Consider the following 19,677-nt stretch of genomic DNA (forward strand, 5'->3'; position numbering starts at 1 on the left):
AACAAAATATAAAAATATTAAAGCCTGTAATATTTTTAAAACAATCTTGATCTTAAAATTTTGAAGTCGTTAAAAAAAAAATACTTGTCTTGTAGACTGGCTGGCCTACCCCAGTACTCAACAGCTTTATGAATACGATAAAATTGAATCTCTAAATAACACCCCCCCCCCCCCCTACCTATCAGTATATTGGACTAGAAGGGAAAACTAGTTGCACAAGCAAGATTTTGTTCACTAATGTTAAGCTGCTATCTACCAGAAAAATACATGGACAGTCTGTCCCTCAAAATCAATCCTGCTTTGTCCACAGATTCACAAAACTCCTGCGTGTATCCTTGATCGTGAACAAAAGTCGACGGCAAGTCATCGGAGATGTCGTCTTCCATGTCTATGACGATGTTGTGGAGAATGCAGCATACGAGGATAAACCGAGGCAGCTTATGCCTGTCCGGTCTCCACATTTCACCTTGAATCATCTTCCACACCTCCTTCAACCTCGCCAACGCCCTATCGGCGATAGCTTGAGTTGCGAGGAGCCGCTTATTGAAATCTGCTTCAGCTTTTGAGAGTTCTTTCCCTTGATATGGGGTCACAAGCCAAGGTAGCAACGGGAACCCAAAATCGCCAACTATGTATTCCGTTAGCTCTGTTTCTTCTGACAAATGGGTTGTCTTCCCGTTCAACTTCTCCCCTTTCTGGCATTGTTTGAAGAAACTCGAGCTCTGGAGTATGGAGGAGTCGGTCATCTTCCCCGGCCACCCAGTGACTATGTTACGGAACCTCAGATCAGGGTCGACGATTGCTTGCAGGATCATGCTATGGTTCTGCTTGTGATCAAGCCAAGTGTCGGCTTCCTGGTCAGATGAGGTCAACAGCATGGTTATATGAGTAGTGTCGATTGCGCCACAGCAATTTGGAAGGCCTCGGATTTTCTCAAACTTCTGTTTTATCTGTGTCATCTCCGATTCTGCTGAGGGCCACTGGAGGTGGTGAAGACCCTTCTCTTCGATGGCCTCCACGAAGCGCCATGTCACTTGCGAGACAGTCGAGTGGTGTGCCCCGAATGAGTCCCCAATTGAAATCAACGAGTTTCCAGACCCAAGCCTTACCAGTGCTAAGGCAACCTGGTCGTTTAACGTCATTGGCTTACCATTTGTGAATGCAAAATGTGTCTTAGCCATCATATGCTCTTTTACTAGGGAACATATATAGTCAAAAGTTTTTCTTGACACCTTGAAAGTAGATCTGAAGTTGTCTAATATCTGTGAAGACGACGGACTACCTGCAGATTGACAGAGAAACATCAATCTAAGAAGATATATGAAACAGCTTCATAAAGCATGAAGTTTTCAGGAAGTTAGGATAATTCAACAAAGTTGAGGTGCTTAAATCTGAGCCTTATTAGTGCTAAATGATAGAAAAATCCTCAGTAATAATATGACAAACTTGCTAGAACTTTATAGTGCTGAAGTACCCTATAAACTCAGTATATATATATAGTGGCACAAGCACGTGCAGCAAATAGAGTGAAAAGATAATAACTCAGAAAGTTTGTTTTTCTACACACAGTCGATTTCGTTGTAGATGCTACGACAGACGCTCAATCACTTGCAAATCACCCTGATGATACAGCTCTTCAACCACAAAGATGACCCCAAAAACTGATTAAACAGTCTTGACAGTATATTCCTTATTGTCTGCTAAAAAAGCTTTCAGATCACTGCTGATTGCGAATTCCGTATCTTGACATGTAATCACTGCAGAAGGTCCTCAAGTCTTCCTCTTCTAATTATTTGACTTTATAATGTTTTCGTCATACATTTGAACATATCTATTATGCTGGCTATTTTGCAACATCTTCAAACAATAATTTATTCATGGTATAATTCAATGTGCTTCGTCTCTATAAAGACCATGTGAATGAGAGAGAGGTACACACCATTTGTATCACAAAATTACAGTCTACGGCCGCAGGATATGATCCCTTGCCCGCAACCATATGCTCTTCTTTTCCTGAATAATCATTCCTTCTAGATGATTGTGCAACATATTCAGATGGAAATGGAACTTCAACTGGATAATCATTCTAATTAATCGTGTCCAGTTATCTAAGTTGCAATGGGTCTGGGGCCAATCAGTCTAAGAATTTAAACACAGCTCCATTCATCTCTAGCAGATGTCAATTTTCACCCAATTAACCCTGAGTGAAGCTTAGAGAAAAAGACACTTGAATTAACCCTGAGTAAAGATTATTACTCAATAGTTTTTCTAGCCTTCAAATGAAAATGAAATTAGCATAAGAAATTAAGAACTAGCAAATCCTTGTTCAAAAGCAATATTGCTGCTTCTTTGATAACACAAAGATCTGGAACTATGATATGTTGATATATTTTAATGCTGTTACATTCACATCTATATAAAATTTAAACCCTCAAATCATTGTAACCTTCTTTGGTATAAAGTTAACACATTCTGCCAAAGCTCAATATGCCAATATGTATTATCATTTCCATAAAGGAAGTAGACATGCAAACAATTCTACATCATGCTGTGGTATTCTTGAAGAAGTAAAAAAATCTCATAACAGGAGTATGAAGCAAAAATTTAGGTAGCTCACTTGAAGTCCAGAACATGATTATCTGCAGCTTGAAGGGCAGAAGATTTTCACAGAGGTCAACTCTATTTCATTATAATGCACAACGATACAAATGCAGATATGTTCATGAGAATGACATAGATATATTAATCTCATATATGGGCAAGCACTGCATGTGCAAGCCATATAGAATAAAAAAATATCATCTCTGTAATATTACAGCATTTTCAATTTCATGTTGATGTCAATAACATCATTCAAAACCTCCAAAATAAGAATGGACGTGAAGGTCAAAGATGAAAGCTTATTGCCACCTGGTGAGCTTATCATGACTCCTCCTACCAACACCATTACAGTCACTTTGCAAACTGCTAAATCATGTACATTGAAAGTAACCTATTCATAGGACAGGCCAGTATTCATCATAATCCTACAATGATACTATCAGATATTGCTAAAGAGTTTTTCAACTAATGCTTTAGCTTACACTACCTATGAATTAGGAATGTAGTTTCTGGAGATTTCCTGTAAGTCTGAATGACTTAGTTAGTTTAAATCTAATGCATAATATGAGTAAGAAAATGTAATCTTAACACAAGGATTTCTGTAAGTAATATGTTTCACTGGAAGAAAACGGAATTCTTTCAAGAAATGGTGACCAATTATATCCATTTATGCACCTAGATTCTACACTTTACATAAAGAGAATGTCGAAGAAGACAATCATAATAATGACAATGGAGAGATGTAAAAGGGCAAGTGCTAAATTATAACTAAACACTGTGCTGCACTACGTTGAGGACAGTCTGATAAAATCTTCAATTCACCCTTAAATCAAATTATGAAAAGGGGGAGAAACAAGGAATTTTACTTGAGACCATAGCATCTCTTGGAAACTCAGACTCTGGAAAAAGAACCATGAAATCAATTTCCTATTTATCTTGGGTTGATTATGAAATAACAAACCAGAACAACATTGCATTTTCTACTGTCATTGTGTAAAATCAGTATGCTGAGTGTTAGTATTGATGAATAGTCAAATGCAGATCCTACCTGAATATATTAACCTGTAATTGCCAAAGAGAAAAGCCATAATCCAAAATGGAGATGAGCAGAAAGAAAATAAATAAATAAATAAATAAGTACATACTTCTGTATGTGTGCACACACACAACAACAGCAAAAATTGTGTCATGATGATAAGCAAATCTAATTACAAAAAAGAAACTGGCATTGTAACATAAATCAATAAAATGTACCAAGATAAAAAAATTTATAATTGTAATATGAAATCAACTGCCAAGAAAATTGAAAAAATAAACTTTTAAAAATTACCGGCAATTGTCTTTAACAAAACTTCCCACCACTCTGTACAGCCCTCCTCCGAAGACCCTGAGATCAAAGAGTTTTCTTCAGCTTTCTTCTCTATTTTCCTTTTCTTTTTATTCCCTCTCACTGGCCCCATCAGTGCAAATTGAATGAAAGCCTCACTAAGGTCAAAAATGGTCAAATCAAAAGAATTAGTTGTTATAATTCACATACAATTCATATCATCTCTAACAAAGAAAAACTGAATGTCATCTCCAGATAATATATAGATGTAAATTGTGAATGGATCTGCATGCACAGGTGATAAGTAACAGAAGTCAATAGGTGTACATTTTAATTTGTTTGTCTTAAAGATTCAGTAGCATTTACTAACTGAAAATGTTTTGAGTCGGAGCCACTGATGCTTCATATGGAAGCTATGAGAAAAGACACTGATTTACCACATTTGAGAAAGAGAGAGAGCTAACATAATGGATATGCTTAACAAGAAACATTATCTGATAACTAACACATATTCAGTTACCTTGGCATGCTATAATTAGGAAACTGAAGAACTGGACAAAAAATAACATAAGGTCATAAAATAAATTTATACTAGTAGATTGCATGAATGCAATAATCTGAAATATCAATTTCAAACTCAAAGAAGCAAAAATGGAGATTCAACTAATAGACGAAGACAAATCCACAATTATAAGATAAACCTATACTCATCCGAATTATTTCATTTAGAAAATGGAAATTAATCAGCTGCAAAATTTGACCACAAGCAGTCGATTGCAAATATGCAAGTCAAGCTTACAACGACTGTAAATCGGCATTCCAAAATGCAATGCGCACAAAAATTTCGATACTTCTCGGCGCGGCAGGAAGCAAGAAACAGAAGATCATGAATTACCAAAATTGCAGCTCTAATACGCTACCTGACTGCAGCCAGAGACTCTTCTAATTATATAACCGTACAATAAAACGTGACTCATTTAGCTACATCTCTGACTGAGACTACTTCCATTATCAATTTTCTTCTTCTGTTTTTTCTCCTAAGCAATAGTCACCAATCAAACACATTTCGCATTCGCAACCGCAGAAACTAAGCAGTAAAATATTGTCATTTGATCATTTCATTAGAAGAGAAATAATTTGAAGATTCAGCGAAAATTAGAGTAGCAAAAGTCCATCTCTTTGGCTCATAGACAAAAGCAGCCGTAAAAAACACACTATTCAACAAACAACATAGCACACGTATTCAAGTGGAGAACATGAGACCAGATGAATGAATTAGGTACCTCAGGAAATTGTTTGCAGCCGCTTCTGTTGTGTTGTTTGCGTTCAGCGCCAAAAGAATATATATATATATGTAGAGAGAGAGAGAGAGTATTCAGAGAGAGCTCGTTGGTTTGGGTCTTCCTTCTTAAGAATGCTTTTTCGTTGAGTCTTTTTTATGTAAGAAGGCTTTTTATATTGGCGGAACAGTTTCCACTACTTCATTCAGATTTGTTTGTTTTAATAAATATTTACAAAATTAAAAAAAATTGCAAAACCCTCTTATCATGACATGGATTGAGCTTCGAATTTAACATCATATTTTAATATTTTATAGTTTTATTTATAGTTATTGTTACAAATATTAAATCCAAATCTTAATTTATCTTATAGAGAGACGGCCTCATACAAAATTTTCTAAATTCTTTATATTTAGTAAATAGATTAGAAATTACAATTTTCATCAAAAAAGGGATTAGAAACTAGAATTGCATACTTTGTTTTTGATATTCTATTTTAATTGATTCTCTCATATAATAATATAACTGAGTTTCGATAATGCGGACATGGATTTGTTGTTGTTGAGGTAAATATAAGCGTTTGCCATTAGTTGCCCATTACTTTTTAGAGCGAGTGAAAAAACATGGCCCCTTTTTTTCTCAAATGTAGTATTTGTGAAACATGGCTAATTGGCTATATTAGCCTATATCAACGGGGTCAAATCAAAATGGAATTTGGCTAAATAGCCATTTTGCCACCATTGCTTTAAGCATCCTAAACTGAAGCCTTAGTGTTTCTCACTTACAAGACTTTTTAGGATTGAGAAATTTTAAAAATTATAATAGCATACGAAATGAATGAGAAAATATATGTATATATAGAAGTGCTGTGCCGCTTAGCTTCCATGAGCGCCTTTTGTGAGCACAATTCATGCTCATGTCAAAGCTTAACTTTTACATATTGATTGAATTCTATATGAAAAAATAATACCCTCTCCGTTTTGTTATTACTGTCTCACTTATTATTTTAGGTTGTTCCATTATTATTGTTCAATTATTAAAAAAAAAAAAATTTACTCATAAAAAAGTGTGGATCCTACTACTTCTAATCAATTTGCACTTTTTTTTAATTCTCGTGTCTAAAAGTTTTGGGATAATAATAGTTCACGGGGGAAGTATTTTTTTTCAAGCTACTTGTAATAGAATTGATGAAGTTCCTCTTTTGAATTCATGTATACATGTGTATGTGTCTTCTTTTTTTCTTCTTCTAATGAACTCTCAATTAAACTCATTTTACTAAAAGTTAATAAGTTCACAAGATAAATAGGTTTAAGAAACGAAATTGAAAATTATTTAAATATACCTTTCTTTTACGTCCGTTAATAACTCAAAATTTTGGTTAGTTGGAACATATTTTTGTAACTTCTTTTCAGTTTTTGTGAAGAACTCATGAGTCCTTGCGGCATAAAAACAGTATTCCGTCAAAGGGACTGAAACTTACATTTTGCCATAAGTTCTTCGGTACTCTTATTTGAACTTGTCAATACAAATATACAATGCACTTGAGAAGAGATTCATTACTTCATACACACGAACACTTGCAAGATCATAGCCTAAAACCTAGTTAATCCGAAACCGACTTAGATATTACGTTTACGTATAAACAATAATTTGGATAAAAAATTCAAACACTATTAAGGCTATTGAATAACAAGTTCTTAGTATCTCAAATGAACATTTTCCTAGTCGCAAATAGTCTTTTATTCTAATATGATGCATGTCAAATATATATAAAGATGAGCATTAGCCTACAAACTCACTCTGGCACATGCTAGGACAGCAGTTATGGCAGATAACTAAATTTAAACATTCATTTTTTTTTCCTTAAGAGTTCTTGGCTCCATCAATCTTATCGTGTGACTGTGAGGCTGCCTTCTAATGAAATTTGCTCACTAAAATTATACGATCCTCATACATTATCCGGTGCTCTTTCTCCTCAAGGAGAACACTAAACGAACTTGTGTTTGGACATAAACAAAACGAACATATGTAGCTTACAGTAGCAGGTAACCAGAATGCAGAATGCAGATCACCATCAAAGTATCTAATCAGACTGCAGAAATATGTATATTAACATATTGACATAGAGCAAGGCCGGAAAATTACCTAAAGACAAAAATGTTAATACATTTTCATTTCATTTCACTTCATAGAACGAGCATAAAGCTGAAGACGTAGATATGTTCAATCTCAAAACCAAGCAGAACACACAAGTCTTCTCCCATCATCAATAATAGACAATAACAATGAAAAAAGAGTTTTGGGCAGGAAGTGAAACATTAGGAATACTTGGCCACTGAGACAAAGATTTATGCAAGTAGAATGTCCCATAAAAGGCTAGGCTACAACAAACAAGTAGCGTTTGTTGCAAAGAGCATTTTATAAATGACAAACAACTACCTGATCAACTGAAGCAACAGTTATAAATCAAAATAGAGAATCAACCTCCACAAACTTTGGCTGACATATTATTTGTCTAGGGATCCAATGAGCAGCTGTCTCAGCTTTTAAGGCCTGCCCCTGCTTTATTAAGGTCCTCAAGAGCCTTAGAAATCTGTTCCTCGCTCAAACCTTCCAAGTGTATTCCCCTCTCAACGCCAAATCCTAGATCAATGCAGAATAACAATAAGTGAAGGTTATCAACTTTTCATGACATACATCACTTGTTGTCCAAAACTCAAAAGAAAACAGGTCACAGTGTTCAGGATTGACTACCAATAACTGAAGAAGGTATCGAACTAACAATAAGTTTGAATTTGGATTGTTGTAACTTCTTGTCTACGGAGATTCCATAACATGTTAGGGTAGGTTTGAATCATATATATAAAAAGCTGAAAAGCTATGCCATCAAATTGGACAGTTGAAATCACAAACAGCGCACATTGTGACTCAAGTCATGAATCCAATATGTACCTTATTTGTACGTATGAAAACCCCTAATATTGCATATACCACATCACTCTGTACCCTAATTATGGCGAGTTCATCCAGTATTCTAGATAGGAATGCAATACAGTTTAAATTCAACGATTCAGCTAACACCATTCTCCAAAATGCCAGTCATTTGTGGAAAAAGTTCTCATACTATTCGGCCTCAAATTGATTGGAACTGGTAATTGCCCTAGCAATGTAACGCGCTCAATTGAAAACATTCATAAAACACAAAAATCAACCTAGAAAAAACTTCTAAAAAGAAAAGAAGAGCGCAGGAAGAGCGGCCGGTAATTTGGATCTCGATAATCGATATGAGAAAAGAAATAAGTAAATTACCATATCTCGCCCATAGCTGAGGCTCGATGCCAGTGGCCTCGCGGATCAAAATCGGGAGCTTAGGGTTTTTTGTCTTCAGATCCTTGTAATTATTCTCAATGAAGGCTCTGTTCGAACAAACACGAAGCGGACACAATCAATAAGAACATGATCAAAAACATGCGTTTGACAAAATAGAAATTGAGAATGGACTGGTGTAAACCTAGTGGAAGAGCTGGAAGACGAATTAGGAGAGAATAAGATGCGGAGCTCCTTGAGATTTCGAGAAAGCTGTCCCCTCCACGCCATTGTTGAAACCTTTATGTGCTTCGGCTGTGTATGTTCTTGTTCTCTCTCTGCAATGGAATGGGTGAATTAGTAGATCTCTCAATTAGTCCTTCATCTTTTAGGAATTTTTGTTTAGTCCACAAAGTATGTGCTATTTAGATATTGAGCCCTACAAAGATTTTATTTTTCCATTTCCAATTTCATTGAATTTAACACAAATTTTATTTTTGCCAAAACCCCTATTCACATAAAGATTTGATCTTTCCATTTCCTCATATTTGGTAAGAATTTTTTTGTTTTTTTTTTAAGTTAACCAAACAATAATTTTAGAAGATTTTTTTTTACTTAAAGTAACATAATTGTAGATGAAACAAAAAAATAAAAAATCGGAGTATTGAAAAGCTTTACTCATATAGTCATATAAGGACATGTCTTTTAGTTTTTCAAATAGTAAGAATTTTCACTTTCTACAGAGTATAATATTGTTTAGATTTAATTTCATAAAAACTCACCAAGTGCGTAAAATAAAACACAAATCAAACTTCGTTACGAGAGAGAATCAAGATTGCTCTTCTTGGGGAAAATGGAAAATTAGAAAACGCATTTCGATCATTAAAAGTTGAAACCACAATATATATTAGAGCCAATTTCCTTCTTTACCAAAGAGCATAATAAATTAAGAAACCCAGAAAACAAGAGTGCATGAATTTCTATGACATTCAAACGAAATGAAATAAAGTATTACCCTATAGCAAGCTACTCTGAGACTGAGATGATATTGTTGGGAAAAGTGGTGAATAAATATTCACGAGTGTCCAAATAAATGACACTTGCACAGCGGAACCAGGATAATTCTTTTCCCTCTTGCTGGATTACAAAATGGGATCCAAACCAAGAAAAATATTTGGTGCAAAATATAAGAAAATATGAGACAAGAATTTTTACGTGGAAAACCCAAATTGGGAAAAACCACGAGACCGTAGTCTAGAAATCTTCCACTATGTATATAGTAGGCTTACAAAAATTCTCCCTACACAAAATAGGGGAAACACAAATCTCAAGTTTAATAACTTGGAAAACACAAGAGGACTGAGCTACTATTTTAAGAGAGATGAAAAATCCTATAATTTTTCCTCACAATTTTCTTCTCTCAAAATGCACTCACCAAACTCTCTCTTGTTTTGCCTCACTTTTCTCTCGCACTCTGCACTTCTACATTTGCCGAATACATAGCTCTATTTATAGGAAAGTTGAGCTGTTGTTTGTTGAAGTTTGCTGCTTTGCTCTTCCAATTTGGTGGGCTGCAGCAAATTGTTGAAGAAGACTGCAAATGTCAAAAGTTGATTCACATTTGTCAAAAGTGGGGTCCACATGATGTGGAAAGCTCAACAATTCTCCCCCTCCACGTCATGTGGAGATTCAACTAGACCTGCTTCACGTTTGCAGATCTCAAACTTATCTCGGGGTAAGGACTTGGTAAACATATCTGCACCATTCTCATCGGTGTGGATCTTCTCGAGCTGCATTAGTTTTCTTTCAAGTACATCTCGAATCCAGTGATATCTCACATCAATATGTTTCGTTCTTGAGTGAAAACTCGAATTCTTACTCAAGTGAATTGCGCTTTGACTGTCGCAGTAAAGCACATACTTCTCTTGCTTCAAGCCCAACTCTTGTAGAAACTTCTTCAACCACAACACCTCTTTGCAAGCTTCCGTCACAGCAATGTACTCAGCTTCCGTTGTGGATAATGCCACGCATTTTTGAAGTTTCGATTGCCACGAGATAGCTCCCCTTGCAAGTCTCATCAGGTATCCAGATGTGGATTTCCTGGAATCTATGTCACCAGCCATGTCTGCATCCACATATCCTTCAAGTAGAATATGGTTATCACCAAACTTCAGACAAAGTTTAGAAGTACCTCTCAAGTACCGAAATATCCATTTCACTGCTGTCCAATGCTCTTTTCCTGGGTTTGAGAGAAATCGACTTACCACACCAACTGCGTGAGCGACGTCAGGTCTAGTGCATATCATAGCATACATTAGACTCCCCACCGCAGAAGCATATGGAATCTTTTGCAGTTCTTTCTTTTCTGTCTCACTTGTCGGGCATTGTGCTGAGCTTAGCTTCATATGACCCGCAAGTGGAGTGGCGACTGGCTTCGACTTGCTCATTCTAAATCTTTCAAGAACTTTCTCAATATATTGTTCTTGAGATAACCAGAGCTTCTTGCTCTTCCTGTCCCTGAAGATCTTCATTCCAAGGATCTGCTTAGCCGCGCCTAAGTCTTTCATCGCAAAAGACTTGCTCAGCTCTTTCTTCAGCTTATCAATCTTGCTGGCATCATGGCCTACAATTAACATGTCGTCAACGTAGACAGACAATATGATAAAATCACCTCCTGCGAACTTCTTGAAGAAAACACAGTGATCTGAGGTGGTCTTATTGTAGCCATGGGTTGACATGAAGGACTCAAACTTCATGTACCATAGTCTGGGAGCTTGTTTCAGGCCGTACAAGCTCTTCTTCAACCTGCATACAAGGTTCTCTTTTCCTTTGACTTTGAAACCTTCAGGCTGGTCCATGTAGATTTCTTTGTCTAAATCTCCATGCAGAAATGCAGTCTTCACATCAAGTTGCTCGATCTCCAGGTCCAAACTGGCAGCAATCGCGAGCACCACTCTGATTGAAGACATCTTCACCACTAGTGAGAAAATCTCTTCAAAATCAACACCCTTTTTCTGACTGAAACCCTTCACAACCAGTCTCGCCTTGTACCTTGGTTGTGAGCTATTCTCCTCAGCCTTTAATCGGTAGACCCACTTGTTTTTCAGCGATCTCTTGCCGGCTGGCAACTTCACTAAGTCATAGGTGTGATTTTCAACTAAGGAGTTCATCTCCTCCTTCATGGCTTCTAACCACTTCTCCTTTTGGTCATGCGCCATGGCTTCTACAAAACTCTGTGGCTCTCCTCCATCAGTGAGCATTACATACTCATGTGGGCTATATCTGGTAGAAGGTTGTCTTTCTCTGGTAGACCTTCTAACTGGAGGGACATCATCTTGTACAGGTGGAGTCTGATCGTCACCTGCTTCATCATCAACCGGATCACCATGCTCCGATTGGGTATCTCCCCCGTAATTCTGGAGTGTCGGTGAAGGAACTGGATCTAAGTTGACAGGAACTTCTGAATTAGATTCAGGCTTTTCCTTCGCATCATCAGGAACTTGATCTTCAAGGAATACAACATCCCTGCTTCTGATGACTTTCCTGTTAACTGGGTCCCATAATCTATAACCAAACTCTTCATGAGCGTATCCCAAGAAGATACATGGTTTGGTTTTATCATCAAGCTTGGATCTCTCATCTTTTGGAATGTGAACAAAAGCCCTGCAGCCAAACACTCTCAAGTGTTTGTAAGACACGTCTTTCCCGGACCAAACTCTATCTGGAATGTCACCACCCAGAGGAGTTGATGGAGAAAGGTTGATCAAGTCAACTGCGGTCCTCATAGCTTCACCCCAAAAGGATTTTGGCAGTTTGGAGTGCGACAGCATGCATTTGATTCTCTCACAAATTGTTCTGTTCATCCTTTCTGCCACGCCATTGTGTTGAGGGGTCTTTGGGACGCTTTTCTCAAGCTTGATACCATGGTTCCTGCAGTGTTGCTCAAACGGGCCTTGGTACTCACCGCCGTTATCTGCACGAACACACTTCAGTTTCCTTCCTGTTTGTCTCTCGACTTTTGCTTGAAAATTCTTAAAGACCTCCAACGTTTGGTCTTTGGTTTTCAAAGCAAAACACCAGACTTTCCTCGAAAAATCGTCAATGAAAGTGACGAAATATAGTGCGCCACCAAGAGTTCTGTCTTTCATGTAGCACAAATCTGTGTGCACCAAATCAAGAGGTTGAGCTCTTCTTGAGGGAGAGAAGCTCTTGAATGCAACTCTGTGTTGTTTTCCGGCCAAACAATCAACACAGGTTTCCAAGTGCATTCATTTAACCTCAGGGATGAGGCTTCTTCTAGCCAAGATCTCCAGACCTTTCTGGCTCAGATGCCCAAGCCTCTTATGCCATATCTCAATGGAGGAATTTTTGACGACTGCATTCACCTCTCCATTGGACAACGTTGCATGCATCATGTAGAGAGAATTTTGCTTTCTACCCTTTGCTGCAATTAGAGAGCCTTTGATTAGCTTCCACTTTCCTCCGCCGAAATGGTTGATGTAGCCATCATCGTCGAGCTTGCCAGTGGAAATAATATTGAGTCTGATATCAGGAACATGTCGGACATCTTTTAAGATAAGCTTACATCCAGTGTTAGTAAGCAGGACAATGTCTCCTATACCAGCAACTTCTGTCACACCATGATTGGCCATTCTGACTTTGCCAAAGCTGCCACCGGTGTAGGATGCAAACATATCACGATGTGGTGAAATGTGATATGATGCACCCGAATCAACGATCCAGTCTGTTTGTTGGCATGACGAACTCACAAGAGCATCATCGCAAACTACGACAACATCGCCATCAGTTGCAACTGCTGTTGTGTCTTTCTCAGCATTTTCATTATTTCCACGCGCTTGATCTCTTTTCTTCTTTCTGCAGTCTCTTTCATAGTGGTTTGGACCACCGCAATAATGGCATTTGAAGTCTTTTCTGGGTTTAGACTTCCCCCTGGATTTATCTCTCGAGTATTGAGAGCCTTTACTTTTACTTCTCCCTCGATCTCCGTTTTCAGCAATCATCGCCTTTGTCTCAGAAGAACGTTCTTGATCTTTTCTTCTGGATTCTTCATTAAGAAGACAATCTTTGACCATCTGCAAGGTCAGTGCTCCACCTGGAGCCGAGTTGCTGATTGACACTACAAGAGTGTCCCAACTGTCCGGCAACGAACTGAGTAGCAATAAAGCTACGACTTCATCATCAAGAGAAATCTTCATGTTGGTGGATTGGTTGATAAGACCCTGGTATGCATTGAGGTGCTCCGTCATGTTGGCACCCTCCGCATATCGCAAGCGAACGATTTTTCTGATGATGGAAGCTTTGTTTAAAGCATTTTTCCTTTCAAACATAGCTTCCATTTTCTTCCAAAGAACGTCAGCTTTTTCCTCATTAGCAAAATGATGAAAAATACTGTGTCCAATGAAGCGCCGGACGTAACCAACTGTTTTTCTGTGCATGATGACCCATTCATCATCACTCATATCCTTTGGTTTGGCATCATCTCCATGTAAGGGCAAATAGAGATCCTTACAATAGAGAAGATCCAACATGCTTGGCTTCCAAATTGAGTAATTTGATCCGTTCAATTTGAACATACCACCAAGCGACGACGATTCCTCCATTTTTAATCCGCCTCAGAACCAAAGTGGCTCTGATACCACTTGTTGGGAAAAGTGGTGAATAAATATTCACGAGTGTCCAAATAAATGACACTTGCACAGCGGAACCAGGATAATTCTTTTCCCTCTTGCTGGATTACAAAATGGGATCCAAACCAAGAAAAATATTTGGTGCAAAATATAAGAAAATATGAGACAAGAATTTTTACGTGGAAAACCCAAATTGGGAAAAACCACGAGACCGTAGTCTAGAAATCTTCCACTATGTATATAGTAGGCTTACAAAAATTCTCCCTACACAAAATAGGGGAAACACAAATCTCAAGTTTAATAACTTGGAAAACACAAGAGGACTGAGCTACTATTTTAAGAGAGATGAAAAATCCTATAATTTTTCCTCACAATTTTCTTCTCTCAAAATGCACTCACCAAACTCTCTCTTGTTTTGCCTCACTTTTCTCTCGCACTCTGCACTTCTACATTTGCCGAATACATAGCTCTATTTATAGGAAAGTTGAGCTGTTGTTTGTTGAAGTTTGCTGCTTTGCTCTTCCAATTTGGTGGGCTGCAGCAAATTGTTGAAGAAGACTGCAAATGTCAAAAGTTGATTCACATTTGTCAAAAGTGGGGTCCACATGATGTGGAAAGCTCAACAGATATATTATCTGCAATTGTTGGAATGAACTTATAGCAAACCAAAACACATTAGTCCATCAGATTTGTCTCCTCTGATGCTAAACTCACGCGAAACCGCGCATATTTTATGTCGATAACTGTATGCCTGTCTTTGGAGCATGATGCTGAATGAAAGAGTTGAAGAAGCCGGCCAAGGAGTGTATCCATGTTCCAGTAAAACAAACATTTCAGTCATGACTGCCACAAACACATGTGCAATTCCTACACTTAGATATTGAGTTTAATGAGTTGTAACACTAACACTGAAAATAGTAAAAAGAGATCAAACAAATTTCAACATAATTACAGAGAAGGGAAGGTCTTGAAGCAAGAGGCTGAAACCAAACGACTAAATCTTCTTTTTTGACTTCATAAGAGAGGAACATCAGAGTGTTGGGAGTTTCAGACAGTCTTCTATAGATGTTGAAGAACATTCATCCTAATACAAAACATAAGTCAGTATCTTTCTTTCACACAAAGACATGTATAGAACTTTATAGTGCAGGCATTCAAAAACAACACGACGGAATCATGGCAAGTTGGAGCAAATTTAAAACCATCACAAAATTGAGGACAAGTTAGAAACTGGTCATTTAACTTATTGAGGCAATAATTATATTGTTCAAGGGAGAGGTAAGATTTAGGCATAATGTAGGAGCACATGTAGAAATCTGGCAGCCTTATCAACGGATGTCATAAGACATTGTTCAGGTTCACATAAACTTATATACTATGTATTTGAGAGAGAGCATCTCATTTATTTGGATGTAGTGTGTGAGAAATACATAATTCACATTTTGTCAGTTATTGTTTCATGTACAGACTGTTAGAATAAATAAACTTGATTTGTAAAAGATATTGAAAGAGAAAAATTGGGAGTATTCTAGAAAGTGCATGTGTGAAGAGTGATTAAGCTAGAACTACAGAATTATATAGAAGTAATAAAAAATACTCTCTCTGTCCCGCGAAGCTTGAGCAGTTTCCTTATATGGTAAAAAAATTACTCTTTATTCACTTTTTCACTTATCACATTTAACACATAAAATACCAATTTCTTAAAACCCGTGCCGAAAAGAAGTTGTTCAAGCTTCGTGGGACGGAGGGAGTAGTTGAGAGAATTCTAGAGAAAGTAGGAATCATCTAGGGAACACTGCTTAAAACATCATTAAGTGGAAATAACTAACACACACTAAACAGGAAACTAAATTAAGATGATAACTATGAGGATTCTTAACGTCAAAGAAGTAGTAACATAACATTCAGTAATTAAAGAACATTTAACTAAATCTAAGTTCCAATGGAGAAAATCTTTAATAGAGTTGACATAAAAAAAACAAAATTATAATGCATATTAGAGCCTAAGGACCCACATAGAAAGACAGGAAATGGACCTCTCCTCAATGTTCAAACTTCTGTTGCGATAGATCCAAACTGCCACCCCCTAGCAAATTGTATTTGTGTTCCCTTTACAACTGGTAAAGATTACTTCCAACAGATCCCTTTAAACCATGATTTGCTAATACTTCATTTTCTAATATTTGGGTTAATACAGTGTTCTCTTTTTCATTCTGTGAACACTTGAGCTTCCTCAATGAACCCTTCAGTCTAACATCATTCTACATCGTAATCTCGAACAAACCAAGTCTGAGTTCAAAAGGATGTGCAAGGAAAACCTGATCTCAAAATGAGCAAGTTACCAGTAGCATGACATCATTCTACATCGTAATCTCGAACAAACCAAGTCTGAATTCAAAAGGATGTGCAAGGAAAACCTGATCTCAAAATGAGCAAGTTACCAGTAGCATGGTGCTGGCATCTATTAAAGCGCGGTCTTAAGCAGGATACACAACAAAATTGAATGAAAATGAGACAATCAATCAAATGTTTGAAATGTTAAAACTGAGCAAGATATAGAACAAGTAAAGAAGGAAACGGGGATTATATAGTGAATATAGAGGCACAAAGCTTCAGAGTTTTAGGCCTGACCCTGACTTCCTTGCTTCCCCCTCTGTGAGCATAGTGAATTCGGATGTTCCTACCATCTAGCAACTGTAAAAGGCATAAAATACAGGGAGAACTATCTAAGAATGTTACTCAAATAAAGATATTTAGGCATGTAAGAATCTTGGAGCATACCAGACCGTCCATTTCTTTCAGGGCTTTGTTTGCTGCTGCTTCAGAAGAGTAGCGCACAAATCCATATCCTCTTGATTTTCCACTCACACGATCACATATTACCTTGACTATTGATGTTATTAAATCATTTCCATGCCACAATAATCTCAAATAAATCATAATGTATTAACAAGTAACTATCCCAACCTTCAACTATTTCACCATAGTTCTCGAACGCATCCTTAAGCACACTTTCATTGGTATCATAAGAGAGTCCTGTAGGAAGCCGAACACTCCTTTAAATAAGACTAGTGACCATCTGAGAAAACTAATGTATGCTCATTCAATTTAGAATATAACAATCAAATGGTACTTATCTACTTAGTCCTTTGCAATTCTTAGCAAATTAATCAGTTTTTTTGCCAGAAGTGAAAAATGTTAGGGATCAATCAGTTCTAATATAAAGCGTCAAAGTAGACTGCCCCCTTTGTCAACAGCGAACTCATCATTTTGAGCTACTGTTCACACTTCAACCATGAAAACAACTGAACGAGTATATATCATGCTTTCTGGTTCTAACTTGCATGTTAAACTCTATGTTTTCAAATACTAAACCCTCTTCATTCATTGGAGCATTTTATCGAACAGGAAATAGAACCACAATTAGAATGGAACGAGCAAGCCCAATTTAGTTAATAGCCCTAATTTTAATTCAGAAAGGGACACATTGCGCACATTTGCATATGCGAAGGGGGGGGGAGAGAGAGAGAGACCTCCGACGAATAGTTGCATGTGCCGCCGTGTGAGGCATCTACAGAGCGGATATGTAAGGGCGGGACGAATCTTTTGCAAGAAACGCATCCTCTGCGAGGATTCAACTTTCGTCGAGAAAGGATAAAAAAAGGTGAAGCGAGTGCTCCTTTATTTTAAGTTGAATTATTTCCCGAGAAAGTCTGTCCCTATCTGTCCACACCTATTAAACACCATCTTCTCAGAAAATATTTTTAAAAAATACAGAATAAAGTCAGTTGAAAATGGCGCATTATTGTTGCGCATCTAATTCTTACCCTCAAAAGATGACGAACAATCTTTACAGCGCCAACCAGAAAGAAGCGGAAAATTTAGCGAACGATTCCCATAGAATAACCATCGAATCAAACAGCCGAACGAACATAGAACCATAACAGATTTAAAGAAATAACGAAGAAACCAAACGCGATCCGCAAAATGTGGCTGAATTAGCTAAATTCATATTAAAATAGGGTTCTAAATCAACAGCACTATATAATTACAACCTTCATTGTTTCTGCCCTCTAAATTACGCTAAGGAACCCATTCCAAGCCAAAAATCACATACAATTGATAAAATTCGCAGAACTCAATCTGCCTAAAACTAAGCAGCAGCTTTCTTAGGTGATTTCGCGGCCTTGGCCGGCGACTTCGGCTCCTTAGTGGCCTTGTCTGAGCCAGTCTTCTTAGGCAAGAGAACCGGATTGATGTTGGGAAGCACACCGCCATGAGCAATGGTCACACCCTGCAACAACTTCCCGAGCTCCTCGTCGTTCCTCACAGCCAACAGAACGTGCCTCGGAATGATCCTGTTCTTCTTGTTGTCCCTTGCAGCATTTCCAGCCAACTCCAGCACCTGAATTCCAATGAATTTCAACAAATTAAGAATCATAATCAAAACAAAATGGCGCAATCTCAGATCCATAACACAATTCAATGCTGGACCTAATGAACTAAGCAATCGCATTACAGATCAAACAAAGAATCCGACATATCGTCTAAATTTGCCGAGCACGAGGCGTTTTCGTTACCTCAGCAGCTAAATACTCGAGAACGGCAGCCATGTACACCGGCGCACCAGTGCCGACACGCTGCGCGTAGCGGCCCTTTTTCAAGTAACGGCCAATTCTTCCGACCGGAAACTGCAGGCCGGCTCTGACGGAGCGAGAGACCGGCTTCTTCTTGGGACCGCCGCCCCTCCTTCCCGCGGCGCCCTTCTTTGGTTTTGCGGCAGCCTCCATTGCAAATGACGATTTAGCCCTTTGCGAGTATTGAAGTTGAACGATTTTTTCGGATGCGTTGGGTGGTGAAATGGGAGCGCGAGATTGCGATTATATAGAGGGGCTGGTGCTGGTGAGCTTCAGCGAGGTGCGGTTAGGGCCGTTGGATTAGGGCTCGATCCGCGTGGTGTGTGATGGACCAATGGGAAGCGAGGATGAAATTTCAAAAATTGCTGTTAAATTTCGCTTTCTCCCGCCCGCTAATTTCATTTTTGCATTTCAAATGCTCTCGTTGTGGATTTGCAATTTACAAAAACCCTAGACAGCTAGACTCCCACTCAACCTTCACTTTTCGAGTTTATTACGCCTTGTGAAATTAAAACAATCAAATTAAAAAATTACAAAATTATAAACATCACTATTTACTAGTTTTGACCTCACTAGAACTAAACTAAATTCATACAAAATCAAACTACAATGATGGCTTTCTTTCATAGCAAAGAGCTAGTCATCCATAAATTCATCAATTAGGCAATCATACTCTTATAAACATGTAGTATTTCGGATAAATCAATTGAAACATCCTTCGTTACTCAAATCAACTATAATAAAAATATCAAGATGGAATAATATATTTAAAGGAATGTACATATATGTGTGTGTATATATATACACTTAACTATTGCATAATTGTAGGTCAATTGATGATGTTAGGAGCTAAAATACGAGATGAAAACATTCAAATT

General features: G+C 37.7%; 4 protein-coding genes across 10 annotated transcripts; all 4 read right to left on the minus strand.

Moving 5' to 3' along the window:
* Positions 1–32: 32 nt before the first annotated feature.
* On the minus strand, positions 33–5,398 carry LOC131000759 (protein ALP1-like). The gene is made up of 3 exons (XM_057926823.1): positions 5,212–5,398; positions 3,932–4,086; positions 33–1,282 (listed from the first exon to the last, which is right to left on the minus strand). The coding sequence occupies exons 2-3, from the start codon at positions 4,059–4,061 to the stop codon at positions 249–251; spliced, it is 1,164 nt and encodes a 387-aa protein (XP_057782806.1). The 5' UTR covers positions 4,062–4,086; positions 5,212–5,398; the 3' UTR covers positions 33–248.
* A 1,970-nt stretch (positions 5,399–7,368) lies between these two features.
* LOC131000765 (NADH dehydrogenase [ubiquinone] 1 alpha subcomplex subunit 2) lies at positions 7,369–9,548 on the minus strand. Its single transcript, XM_057926831.1, has 4 exons — positions 9,530–9,548; positions 8,720–8,850; positions 8,518–8,624; positions 7,369–7,851 (listed from the first exon to the last, which is right to left on the minus strand). The coding sequence occupies exons 2-4, from the start codon at positions 8,803–8,805 to the stop codon at positions 7,748–7,750; spliced, it is 297 nt and encodes a 98-aa protein (XP_057782814.1). The 5' UTR covers positions 8,806–8,850; positions 9,530–9,548; the 3' UTR covers positions 7,369–7,747.
* A 5,397-nt stretch (positions 9,549–14,945) lies between these two features.
* LOC131000764 (glycine-rich RNA-binding protein 4, mitochondrial) lies at positions 14,946–18,124 on the minus strand. 7 transcript variants are annotated; one of them, XR_009093788.1, is made up of 7 exons: positions 17,990–18,124; positions 17,696–17,895; positions 17,130–17,198; positions 16,944–17,050; positions 16,794–16,856; positions 15,115–15,246; positions 14,946–15,005 (listed from the first exon to the last, which is right to left on the minus strand). XR_009093788.1 is itself a non-coding variant. In XM_057926830.1 (6 exons), the coding sequence occupies exons 2-6, from the start codon at positions 17,781–17,783 to the stop codon at positions 15,193–15,195; spliced, it is 381 nt and encodes a 126-aa protein (XP_057782813.1). In that variant the 5' UTR covers positions 17,784–17,895; positions 17,990–18,124; the 3' UTR covers positions 14,946–15,192. The 7 variants fall into 7 exon arrangements, 2 of the variants coding, with proteins under 2 accessions (XP_057782813.1, XP_057782812.1); XR_009093787.1 differs by having other exon boundaries at positions 14,946–15,029; XR_009093791.1 differs by having other exon boundaries at positions 14,946–15,034.
* Positions 18,125–18,152: 28 nt separating this feature from the next.
* On the minus strand, positions 18,153–19,263 carry LOC131000763 (histone H2A-like). Its single transcript, XM_057926828.1, has 2 exons — positions 18,743–19,263; positions 18,153–18,567 (listed from the first exon to the last, which is right to left on the minus strand). Exons 1-2 carry the CDS (start codon positions 18,950–18,952, stop codon positions 18,316–18,318), a joined length of 462 nt encoding a protein of 153 aa, XP_057782811.1. The 5' UTR covers positions 18,953–19,263; the 3' UTR covers positions 18,153–18,315.
* Between the last annotated feature and the right edge of the window lie 414 nt (positions 19,264–19,677).

The sequence above is a fragment of the Salvia miltiorrhiza genome, chromosome 8 (genome assembly GCF_028751815.1).
Source record: "Salvia miltiorrhiza cultivar Shanhuang (shh) chromosome 8, IMPLAD_Smil_shh, whole genome shotgun sequence".
NCBI classification, from domain to species: Eukaryota; Viridiplantae; Streptophyta; class Magnoliopsida; order Lamiales; family Lamiaceae; genus Salvia; species Salvia miltiorrhiza.